The sequence below is a fragment of the Phocoena sinus genome, chromosome 10 (genome assembly GCF_008692025.1).
Source record: "Phocoena sinus isolate mPhoSin1 chromosome 10, mPhoSin1.pri, whole genome shotgun sequence".
Lineage (NCBI taxonomy): Eukaryota > Metazoa > Chordata > Mammalia > Artiodactyla > Phocoenidae > Phocoena > Phocoena sinus.
In genome coordinates, this window is record NC_045772.1 from 7,087,412 (window position 1) to 7,100,889 (window position 13,478).

Consider the following 13,478-nt stretch of genomic DNA (forward strand, 5'->3'; position numbering starts at 1 on the left):
ACTCAGACGCTTGTGGCCATCAGTGAAGGCAAGTCCCCCGCAGCCTGGCTCTCCACCCTAAAAAACATATGATCGCCCTTGCACAGAGGGGCCTTGCCGCCATTGCACCTCTATAGGGGATCAGCTCTAGGGGCTGCCTCTGCACGGAGAGGTCTCGTTACCATTGCACCTCCATGAGGAGCCCATGCCACGTGAAGACAGCCCTTGCACCCTGCAGTTCGATTGCGAGCATTGCACGCAGGAGGGTGTCTGCGAATGCAAGCGGAAACTACCGGTACACCGTGTACATACCCCGGTATGAGCACTGGTACAGGTCAATGTCCACTGCAATGGTCGAAAAGAAAAAAGGGGGAGATGTAGGGCGCGGCCGGATAGCCATTACGCATGCACTAAGTATGCCGCTAGGGCGTATGCACCTAATATGCTAATCAGGTTTTGAAGCAGTGGCCTATCCAAAGTCCGGCTTGCGAAATGCGATAACCATACGGACGAATCAGGGACTTACACGAGTCCTTAAGCCCTTATATAAGCAGACAGGCTCGAGCGTACGGGGTCTTCCTTCCATCCGCCCGAAACCAAGCTGTACTCCAATAAAGTGTGATGCGAGAAGAATCTAGCGTGTGGTGATTCGTCATTCTGCTGGTCAGAAGCGGCTCGCCGCACCCCAACCAGGGATCGAACCCACCTTCAACTTCATTGGAAGGTGGATTCTTTACCACTGGATCACCAGGGAAGTCCCATTGGGTTCTTCTTTCTTATCAAACCTAATTCTATTCTTAATGTATATTCATTAATTCTCCTACTTCTTGTGCAGTTGGTATAAAGCACTCTGTTAACGGAAATGTTTCTTGGACTCTGGTAAAGAATGTTAGGCACACGAAGAGTGCTCCCGAACCCTCTGACATGTTCCCTCTGTCTGTCATGTTCTCCCTGCACTCCTAACCTGAAAAACTTGGGCTCATCCTATTCTTACTCATAGGATCCTACTGGGTTTCTTCCCTTTCTTAGCAATTTATATATATAAATTATAAATATATAAGTGGGTGCTACTAAATATTGAAAGAATGAGTGAATGAAAACATGAATATAGGTAATAATGCAAGAAATATACATCACATAAATGGAACACAAATATCATGGCAGTTTGGTGGAAGGAGAGAGTAGCTCTTGGTTGAAGTAATTAGGAATGACTTTACAGAAAGGTTGACATTTGAACTGATTCTTTTTATTTATTTATTTTTTTTTAGGCCATGCCGTGCAGCATGCAGGATCTTAGCTTCCCAACCAGGGATCCCCTGCATTGGGAGTGCAGAGTCTTAACCACTGGACCACCAGGGAAGTCCCACTGAGCCAATTCTTAAGAGATGAATAGTGTTTCAGTAGGCAGAAGTGAGGGTAGGGGAAAATCCTGATGGGGAGCAAACAGCATTAATGGAGGTATGCAGTGGAAAGAAAACTGCCTACTTGGGAGCAGCCTACCTGTGTGGAGTCATCAAAACAGCATGGAAGTGAGACTGGGAGGAATAGTGAGAGAAAGCCGGAATCATGCTGGGACTGGAGCTCGGAGACATCATTCAATAGGCAAGGCAGAACTGTGGCTTGCAGCTGCCTCAGCAGGGAAGTCACATGATCAAGGAAGTGGTGGTATGTCAGAGGGATCCATTTAAGAGTTCCTAAAAATGTTCCGATATGAGGTAATAAGAACTGGAACCAGGATGGTGGTGTATGGATAAAAAGGGCTTTTTAAGAGACTATGAAAAAATAGGATGTCAGCAAAAATGGTGGAATAAGGAACTCTAAATGTCAGCCTAGAACTCTAGAAACTAATCAAAAGTTTATAGCAACTAGGGGAATGTTTAATCAAGAAAAAAATAGTTGAATGTCAATAAGGGAGCTTTGTGCACTTTAACTTACCCTAGTACTATCCTCCACTCCCCAGTTTGGCAACAGCCTTGACAACAACCACCCATATTCTCAGTATAGGTGCCCACCCCTGGGGGGAGGAGAACAGACCTTATTGTGGTTGTCTGTTTTGACCTGTCCAGTGGCTTCCTGGAGGACTAGCTCTAAGGGCATGTGCCTAACTCAGAACTCTCTTAGGACTTAGGCAGCTACCTAGGGCACATTTGTCAAAAACATTTCAAGGCAAATGTGTTAGAGCTGCTATCTGGGGCAAAGAATGACATTTTGGGCTAACAATAAAAAAACTGAAAAGTGAGGAAGGAAAGACTGGGAAATGAGATACTTTGAGGAATAAAGGCTTTGAAAACCTCTGACATGTTCATGGGAATCTAGAAAGCACCACACATACATTTTCAGGGCTGAGTTCATGCTCAGAAGAAACCTGAGAAGGCCCCAAAACTGTTACCTCTGGTTGACAGTGAGGCTCTGCTCAAGCAGGCAGTGAAAGCTAAGACAGAGTTTTAAACTGCCTAGCTGAGTGATAAAGACAGGCTCCAACACACACACACACACACACACACACACAAACACACACACACACAGGCCATCTGCAAAGGCTGGGATTTTGTTGTTGTTCCAAACATACAAGTAAACTGTCAAATCACTAGCTAGCCTCTAAATTAACATAAAAGAGGCCACACATGTCATTAGCCACACATAACAAAGAATATAGACTTTACAAAATTAGTTCAGGGGGCTTCCCTGGTGGTGCAGTGGTTGAGAGTCCGCCTGCCGATGCAGGGGACACGGGTTCGTGCCCCAGTCTGGGAAGATCCCACATGCCGTGGAGCAGCTGGGCCTGTGAGCCATGGCTGCTGAGCCTGCGCATCCGGAGCCTGTGCTCCGCAACGGGAGAGGCTACAACAGTGAGAGGCCCGCATACCGCAAAAAAAAAAAAAAAAATTAGTTCAGAAAAATCATTAAACAATAACTACAACATGCAACAACACCCTGTGGAAGAGGGAGAGTCTGATTTCCAGAGTTGCCACATTATAATTTTTAAAAATGTCCAGTTTTCAACAAAAGAAAAATATGAGGCATGCAAAGAAACAAGAAAGTATGGGACTTCCCTAGTGGTGCAGTGGTTAAGAATCTGCCTGCCAATGCAGGGGACATGGGTTCAAGCCCTGGTCCAGGAAGATCCCACATGCCACAGAGCAACTAAGCCCGTGCACCACAACTACTGAGCAGGCACTCTAGAGCCCACGAGGCACAACTACTGAAGCCCGTGAGCCACAACTACTGAAGCCCATGTGCCTAGAGCCCATGCTCCGCAACAAGAGAAGCCACTACAATGAGAAGCCTGCACACTGCAACGAAGAGTAGTCCCTGCTCACCTCAACTAGAGAAAGCCGGCACGCAGCAATGAAGACCCAATGCAGCCATAAATAAATAAATAAATAAATTTATTTAAAAAAATTAATTGAAACTGCCCCTTAGGAAGCCAAGAAATTAGATCCACTAGACAAAGACTCTAAATAAACTATTTAAAATATATTCAAAAAGTTAAAAGAAAAAATGACTTAATAACTTAAGGAAAAGGATGAAAACAATGTCTCATCATGTAGAGAATACAAAAATAAAAAGACAGAAATTATAAAAAGGAACCAAACAGAAATTCTGGAGTTGAAGACTATAATAACTGATATAAAAAGTTCAGTAGTGGGGGACTTAATGGCATATTTCAGCAGGCAGAAGAATCAGTGAACTTGAAGATAGGTCAATTGAGATGAATAGTTACTACCTGAGTAACAGAAAGAAAAAAGAATGAAGAAAAAGGAACAGAGTCTAACAGACCTGTGGAACACAATCAAACATATCAACATATGTATTATGCGACTGGCAGAAGGAGAGGAGAGGAAAAAAGGGGGAATAAAGAATTTTTGAACAAATGATGTCCACAATTTTCCCAAATTTAATGAAATACATGAATCTACACAAACAAACTCCAAGTAGGATAAACTCAAAGAGATCCACACTGAGACACAATCAAACTGTTGAAAGCCAAATACAGAGAATCTTGAAAGCAGCAAGAGAAGAAAATTATCATGCACAAGGAATCCTCAATAGGACAAACAGCTAACTTCTCACCAGAAAATATGGAGGTAATGGGATGAAATATTCAAAGTGCTAAAAGGAAAAAAAAATTGTCAACCAAGAATTCTAAATCTGGCCAAACTATCCTTCAAAAATTAAGGAAAAATTAAAACATTACCAAGTGAACAAAAACTGACAGAGTTTATCACTACTAGATCTGAACTATAAGAAATGTTAAAGGAAGTCCTTCTGCCTGAAATAAAAAGACACTGGACAGTAAATGAAATCAACACAAAGAAATAAAGAACACTGGGAAAGATAATTACATAGGTAAATTAAAAATCAATATTAATGAATTTTGGGTTTGTTCATTTCATTTCATCCTATATGATTTAAAACACAATTGCATAAAACAATAATTATAAATATATAATGATGAGCACACAATGTATAAAGATGTAATTTGTGACAATCACAATATAAGAGGGCAGAGCTGTGTAGGAGTAAAGTTTTTGCATATAATTCAAACTAAGTTGGTATTAATTTGAACTAGACTGTTATAAATTAAGATGTTAAACATAATCTGTGGGGCAACCACAAAGAAGATAACTAAAATACATGCAGCAAAGGAAATGAAGAGAGATAAAGATGGTACACTAAGAAATATCTGTTAAACACAAAAAAGCATTCATGGAGGAACTGAGGAACAAAAATGATATAAGAAATATAGAAAACAAATAGCAAAAGAGCAGAAGTTAAATTCTTCCTTATCAATAATTACATTAAATTAAATGGATTAAAGTCTCCAATTAAAAGGCAGAGAATGGTAGAATATTTTTTTTAAACATATTACTGCTATAGTCTGTCTACAGAAACTCACTTGAGATCTAAAGACACAAATAGGTTGAAAGTAAAAGGATGGAAAAAGATACTCCATGAAACAGTAACCGAAAGAGAGCTGAAGTGGCTATACTAATATCAGAAAAACATAGACTTTTTTATCTCTTGTAAAAATAAAATACAGTGTGTGTGAAAACAAATTATTACAAGACAAAGAGGAATCTTCTATAATAATAAAAGGGTTAATCATCAAAAAGATACAACAATGATAAGCATGGATACATCTAACAAAATTCAACTAGACCGAACATATAAGGACACTCCCCCCACAAAGGTAGAATACACATTCTTCTCAAGTGCACATGGAACAGTCTCTAGGATAGACCATATGTTGGGCCACAAAACAAGTCTCACGAAATTTATGAAGACTGCAATCATACAAAATATCTTTTACGACTACAGTGGAATGAAATTAGAAAACAATAACTGAAGGATATCTGACAAAGTAACAAATATATGGAAATTAAACATCACATTCTTCTTTTTTTTTTTTTTTTGCGGTATGCGGGCCTCTCACTGTTGTGGCCTCTCCCGTTGCGGAGCACAGGCTCCGGATGCGCAGGCTCAGCAGCCATGGCTCACGGGCCGGACCAGGGCACGAATCTGCGTCCCCTGCATCGGCAGGTGGACTCTCAACCACTGAGCCACCAGGGAAGCCCTAAACATCACATTCTTAAACAACCAATGGGTCAAAGAAGAAATCATAAGTGAAATTAGAAAATACTTCGATCTAAATGAAAGCAAAAGCATACATACCAAAATTATTTAGATGCAGCAAAAGCAGTGCTTAAGAGTGAAATTTATAGCTTTTAATGCCTACATTTTTTTTTAATGCCTACATTTTTTAAAAGAGAGATTTCAAATTAATAATCTAACTTTCCACCTAAGGGAACTAGAAAAACAAAAGCAAATGAAACCCAAAGCTAGCAGTAGGGAGGAAATAATAAAGATTACAATGCAGATAAATGAAATAAAGAATAGAAAAATAAAATCAATGAAACCAAAGTTATTTCATTGTGAAGATCAACAAAATGTACCAATCTTTAGCTAAACTGACCAAGGAAAAAAGAAAATTCAAATTACTAAAACTATGGATGAAAGTGGGGATGTTGGGTTTCCCTGGTAGCACAGTGGTTAAGAATCCCCCTGCCAGGGCTTCCCTGGTGGCGCAGTGGTTGAGAGTCCGCCTGCCGATGCAGGGGACACGGGTTTGTGCCCCGGTCCGGGAAGATACCGCATGCCGCGGAGCAGCTGGGCCCGTGGGCCATGGCCACTGGGCCTGCGCGTCCGGAGCCTGTGCTCCACAACGGGAGAGGCCACAACAGTGAGAGGCCCGTGTATCGCAAAAAAAAAAAAAAAAAAAAGAATCCACCTGCCAATGCAGGGGACATGGGTTCAAGCCCTGGTCCAGGAAGATCCCACATGCCGCAGAGCAACTAAGCCTGTGTGCCACAACTACTGAGCCTGCAAGCCACACTACTGAGCCCACTTGCCTAGACCCCGTGCTCTTCCACAAGAGAAGCCACTGCAATGAGAAGGCTGTGCACCTCAACAAAGAGCAGCCCCCGCTCACTGCAACTAGAGAAAGCCTGCGTGCAGCAACAAAGACCCAATACAGCCAAAAATAAATAAATAACATTTTAAAAAAAGCAAGAAAGTGGGGATGTTATCACAGACCTTACAGAGATTTAAAATAAGATTATAAGAGAATATATGAACAATTGTATGGCAACAAATTAGATAACATAGATAAAATGGGTAAATTGCTAGAAAAAACTACTGAAATTGACTAAAGGAAGAAAATTGGAATAGACCTATAACAGGTAGAGACTGAATCAGTAGTCAAAAAACTTCCAATAAGAAAAAACAGAAAAATACTCATGTAAAAAATCCTCAAAAAAAAGTACTAGTAAACTGAATATAACAACACATTAAGAGGATTATACACCATGACCAACTGGGATTTATCCCTGGAATGCAAAGATAGTTTAAGATATTAAAGTCAATCAATAAAATAAAAATAGAACTACCTTATGATCCAGCAATCCCACTTCTGGGTATATATCCAAAGGAAATGAAAATAGGATAGCAAACAAGTATCTGTACTCCCATGTTCACTGAAGCATTACTCATAATAGCCAAGATATGGAAACCATGTAAGTGTCCATCAATGAATGAACAGATAAAGAAGATGTGAGATAGATAGATATATATGGACAGAGAGAGAGAGAGAGAGAGAGAGAGAGAGAGAGAGAGAGAGAGAGAGAGAGAGAGAGCCACACAGAGAAAGACAATACTGCATGGAATCACTTATATGTGGAATCTTTAAAAAGTCAAACTCAAAGAAACAGAGAAGTAGGGTGTTGCCAGAGGCAAGGGGCCAGGGTGGGGGCTGTGGAGAGAATAGGGACAGGTTAGGAAAAGGATCAAACTTAATATAAATTTTTTTAAAAACAGAGATTTTTTTTAAGAAAATCAATCAATGTAATATACCACAGTGACACAATGAAGTACAAAAAACCACATGATCATCTCAACTGATGCAGAAAAAGCATTTGACAAAATTTTACACTCTTTCATGATAAACACACTCAACAAACTAGGGATCATAGGAAACTACCCCAAAATAATAAAAGCCATTTATGAAAAACCCACAGCTAACATCACACTCAATGGTGAGAGATGAAAGCATTTCTTCTAAGATCTGGAAAAAGGTAAGGATGCCCACTCTCACCACTTCTATGGTAAAATGATCTCCAACAAGGGTGCTATGACCACTCAATGGGGAAAGAACAGTCTCTTCAACAAATGATGTTGGAAAAACTAGATATCCACATGCAAAAGAATGAAGTTGGACCTTTAACTTACACCATCTTAAAAATTCAACTCAAAATGGATTAAAGAACCAAACGTAAGCTCTAACACTACAAAACTTCTGGAAGAAAACATAGGTGAAAATTTTCATGACACTGGACTTGGCAACAATTTCTTGCATATGACACCAAAAGCACAGGCAACAAAAGCAAAAGTAGACAAATGGGACTATATCAGACTTGAAAACTTTTGTGCATCAAAGGACACAATCAACAGAGTGAAATGTCAACCTATAGAATGGGGGAAAATATTTGCAAACCATAAGAGGTTAATATCCAGAATATGTAAAGAACTCCTACAACTCAACAACACCAAAAAAACCCAAACCGATTTAAAAATGGACAAAGGACTTAAATAAACATTTCTCCAAAGATGATATATAAATGGCTAAAAAATATGAAAAGATGTTCAACATTATTAATCACCAGAGGAATGCAAATCAAAACCATGAATGAGATATCACCTCACACCTATTAGGATGGCTACTATTGAAAAAAGAAAAGTGTTGCCTAGGATGTCGATAAATTGGAACTCTTGTGCACTCTTGGTGGGATTGTAAAATGGTGCGACAACTATGGAACGGTATGGAGTCTCCTCAAAAATTAAAAATAGAACTACTCCATAACCTAGCAACCCCACTTCTGGGTATATATCGAAAAGAATTGAAAGCAGGGTCTCAAAGAGATATTTGCACACTCACGTTCATAGCAGCACTATTCATAACAGCCAAGAGGTGGAAGCAACATAAAAGTCTATCAATGAATGAATGGAGAAACAAAATGTGTTATATGAGTAAAATGGAATATTATTCAGTCTTAAAAAGGAAGGAAATCTTGTCACATGTTACAACATGGGTGAATCTTGAAGACATTATGCTAAGTGAAATAACCCAGACAAAGACAAATACTATATGATCTCACCTACATGCGGACTCTAAAAAAAAATTCAAATTCACAGAAGCAGAGAGTAGAACAGTGGTTATTGGGGGCTGATGGTATGGGGGAAATGGGGAGATGTTAAGCAAGGTTACAAAATTTACAGTTAAGTAGAATGAATAAGTCTAGAGATCGAATATATAGGCATGAAGACTATATTGTACTTAATAATACTATATTGAACACTGGAAATACGCTAAGAGAGTAAAAAAATGATTATTATGTGAGATGACACGTTAATTAACTTGACTGTAGGAATCATTTCACTATGTATATTACATCAAATTACCATGTTGTATACTTAAATATATACAATTTTTATGTTTTTAGTGGCTAAGATGGTAAATTTTGTTCTGTGCTTTTTTCCACACAAAAAATGAACAACTTTGGGATTTCCCCGGTGGCGCAGTGGTTAAGAATCTGCCTGCCAATGCAGGGGACATGAGTTCGATCCCTGGTCCAAGAACATCCCACATGCTGTGGAGCAACTAAGCCCATGGGCCACAACTACTGAGCCCACGTGCCACGACTACTGAAGCCTGCACACATAGAGCCCGTGCTCTGCAACAAGAGAAGCCACCGCAATGAGAAGGCTGAACACTGCAACGAAGAGTAGCCCCTGCTCGCCACAACCAGAGAAAGCCCACGGGCAGAAACAAAGACCCAACACAGCCAAAAATAAATAAATAAATACATAAATAAATATATTTATTAAAAAAAATGAACAACTCAGCAAAAAAATGGAGAACATTTATGAACCAAGAAAATTTACCAAATACATATAGTCAACAACCATAAGACAAAAATAATTTCACTAGCAATTAAGCTTTAAAAAAAGATATCAGTATTCAGATTCCATGACCAGACTGGCAGAGCTATCAAAGATTAACACAGGGTGTTGGCATTGGGCACTCAAAGTATTAAAAGGAATGTAATTTGATATAATTCTGTAGGGTAATTTTGCAATAAATATATTTCTGTGTATAAATATATTAAATATAAAATATTTTTAATATTTTGACAAGATCTTTCATATTAAAAATATTTTCTAAAATATTTTTTTAAAAGTCTGTGTCCTCTGATCCCACAATTCCACTTTCAGGAATATATCTGAAAGAAAGATTCTGACAGGTGGGCAAAGATAAATCTTTAAAAAGTTCACTGCAAAAAAAAAAAAAAAAAAGTTCACTGCATCAATGTTTATAGCAATGACAAATTAAAATCAGACTATCTGGGACTTCCCTGGTGGTGCACTGGTTAAGAATCCGCCTGCCAATGCAGGGGACACAGGTTCCAGCCCTGGTCTAGAAGATCCCACATGCTGTGGAACAACCAAGCCCATGCACCACGACTACTGAACCTGCATTCTACAGCCTGCGAGCCACAACTACTGAGCCTGCGTGCCACAACTACTGAAGCCCGCATGCCTAGAGCCCATGCTCCACAATAAGAGAAACCACCGCAATGAGAAGCCTGCGCACTGCAACGAAGAGTAGCCCCCACTCGCCGCAACTAGAGAAAGCCTGTGCGCAGCAACGAAGACCCAACATAGACCAAAAAAAAAGAAAGAATATATCCTCCTTTTTTTAAAAAAAAAAAAAATCAGACTATCCCAGATACGGGCTGGAGCAAATATGTATGCATACTGCAGTACAAGACACTGAAAATAATGATGTAGGTACCGACACTGGAAAGCATCCCCAATACATTGGTAAATGAGAAAAATAAGTTACAAAGCAGTCTGACAGGGGAAGGTGTGTATATTTCTACAGGGGAAAGTACAGAAGGATACATACCAAAATGTAAAAAGCACTGGATGTAGGAATTTGGGGTAATTTAAAAATTTCCCCAATTTTTCTACATGGTTTTACCTGCACACATTTTTGAATATGGATTTAAAAAAAAACAAAACTCAATGTCTTCCCTTTTTACCAGTAGAGTCTGGCCCACACATTTATGACTTTTCAGCTGGGATCAGAAAAAAATCTCCACACAACACAGCCAAGCTGTGATGAATTTCTCAACTGTGTATTGTGAATAGTCCAGAGAAGTCAAAATATAACCAATCTTCTCCCTCTCAAGCTATTTCTTTAAAGTGGTTTTTATCCAGGAAGCCAGAGCACCTACAGAGACTTCTTTGCTGAGAAGAAAGAAGAGAAGCAGTCCTTTTCCTTTTAGAGGGGCAGCCAGAATAGAGAAGTGAATGCATAGTACCCAAGTTCAGAGCTCTCCCACATGCACTGGCCATGTGATTTTAAGCAAATTACTTCTCTTTCAGTTTTCCCACCTGTGAAACGAGGAAACTAGTACTGATCCTTATTGCAGATAGAGCAGTTATAACTATAAGGCCCTTGCACAGTGCTCGGCTATGGTTAACCATTCAAGAGCACACAAGGGACCCCACAAAGGTAATCAAAGGACCATAAAAAAAAAAAAAAAAAAAAAAAAAAGGACCATAAAATCAGTATATGTTACAAGTTTTTAAAACCATGCGTCATTCCCTGCCTCCAGCACACAAACAGAAAAGCAGACAGACAAACTCGTAGCCTGAATGAGAAGACACCCGAACACCAGATTAGAAGTGGCTTCAAGGCACAGAGCCACAGGCACACAGGTCAGCGTTCTCTAGGCCAGTGTGCACGCGGTCAGAATGGTGGGCAATCATCTCCTACTACAAAACTGAACAAACAGCAGCGGTCCTTCAGGAGCAAGGGAGAACCTACCGCCTTGACGGCGCGTATAAATCTGTCAAGAAAATATTCTGGGGAAGGAAGCATAGAAAAAAGATCTGGACATCAGCGTTTGGTACTGACTTAAATGGTCTTCCTGACAGATGCATTCAAAGCGACCTAGGTGTGCTCTGCCTCACCCGAGCACAGCCCTGGGTTTCAGAGTCTCACTGGTAGGCGAGCGCAAAGGAAAACGAGGGCAAACCGGAGCAGAGAGGAGCACCTTTAAGAAGTGCCGGGGAGCTGGAGCAGGCCTCTGGAAAAATGGGGGCGGGGGATGAAGGAGGGGAGTGGGGCAGAGTCGAGGTGTTAGGTGGGGAGGTGAAAATGGGCAGCTCCTGGCTGAGCCTGACAGAGGCGAGAGGAGAGGGGCGAGCGGTGGTCACCGCTAGCACCACACACAGCGATCGGTGCAAACCCCAAGGCCGCCATGGGAGGGAGGCAAGAGAGCGTCATTCTTCCTAGACGCGTCTTCTTCCTGTCCTGATCTTTAGAAAAATGTAAGACCAGTCATCTCCTTGGTTGGGGCGAAGACGAGAGAGGGCTTTTCGAAGTTCTGAGAGTGAGGAGAGGCCCCTGACAGTTCGGGATCCTTCCAGAAAGATTCCAAGGACACTCATGCCTCTTCTACCTCCCAGAAGCCTGGCACCTTGTTCCCGTCACTCTACAAAGGTAGCGCACTAACAGCAGCCGCAAGCGACCCGGAGGGTCGGTGCGACTCCCCACTCCCACCACTGCACTTCCACCTTTCTTCTGAGGCAGCATGCGCCTCGCTCCCTGAGCACGCGCCCTTCACACGTGCAACGGCCCCCGCTGCCGCCTTCACATTCCGAACACCCGTGAGGCAGCAAGCGCCCTAGCGTCGGGGCGGAGCCACGCCCGCTGCGCACGCGGGAAAGGCGGGAAAGTCTGATGCGCTGAGAGTTTGCGAGCCGCCAGTTCCCCGTGCATCTGCTGCCTCCTCTGACAGCTCCGCAGGCTTCCTTTCACGCACCTTTCGCCGAAGGGGATGAGGGCCCCGCGACGGTTCTCGGTGTGGCTCTGGTTCACTGCCATCCTGCCCCAGGGCCGCTCCTGCCGCCCCTCAGATGGGAAGGGGCGGGGCCTGCGCCAAGCTGTTGGGTGGGGCTCTGAAGGGGAGGGCGGAGATTATGGCGTAAGGGACTGAAGCGGCTGGTCACGTGAGGGGCCTTGGTCAGAGGACCAGGCGGAGTCAAGGTCGAGACAGCCCTGGGGAAGGGGGAGGGTCCAGGGAGTTGGCTCCACCCCCGGAGCGCAGAGGAGTGAGTGATGAGTGGCCTCCTCGACAGCGATTCGCCGTCTTGGCCCCTAAGTGGCTGCCCCGCTGCCCACGGGTATGAACTTGAATTGGTCCTGTTGGGAATCAAAATTAAAAGTGGAATTTTCCTACGCCCTCCCTGGCCTGAGTCAGGAAACTGTTGCCCTTTGGAGAAAGGGTCCAGAACGATTTCTCACTTCTCCTAAGGCGAGCAGAACTTTCTTCCACCAAAGAAAGCCTGGGATCAGAGCCGATTTCTTGTGAGGCAGCATCCAGGAAAGGGTGCGTTGCTGGGTCAGGAAATCAAAGGGGGAATTTCGACCCTGTGTGAGTCTGTTCCAGCTCCAAGATGGAGAGAGCCTTTTGTCTCTGTGGCACGCATCATACCTGCCCTGCCTCCTCCAAAGGGTGACTGTGAAGATCAGGTGGGATACGTTATACCAGAATTGCTTTTAAGACTAAAAGGTTATATGTATTCTTATTTCCTTTAAACTTCACCAATAGCACCAGAGGGCTTCAAACAGAAGGATGTTAACATCTTCTGGACCACCTACCATATTTCATCAAATTTAAGATGTTGTCAGTTGTAAAATGCACCATTTTAAAGTGTAACTTGAAGGAAAAAAAGTTGCCAAATAAACGGACATCAGTTGTAAGATGTATGCTGATTTCAGAAATATATGTATTTTTTTTAATCTTTTTTTTTAGGGTGCACCAAGCATAATGCAAGATCTTCCCATGACCAGGGATCGAACCCGTGTC

At 42.0% G+C, this 13,478-nt stretch overlaps 1 protein-coding gene across 2 annotated transcripts in view; it reads right to left on the reverse strand.

Moving 5' to 3' along the window:
* WBP2NL (WBP2 N-terminal like) overlaps nt 1–12,493 on the reverse strand; it is a 30,656-nt gene extending 18,163 nt beyond the window's left edge. For both annotated transcript variants that reach the window (XM_032644917.1, XM_032644916.1), the window contains exon 1: nt 12,432–12,493. In XM_032644917.1, the coding sequence (XP_032500808.1) occupies nt 12,432–12,493 (62 nt within the window). The remainder of the gene's footprint in view (nt 1–12,431) is intronic.
* Between the last annotated feature and the right edge of the window lie 985 nt (nt 12,494–13,478).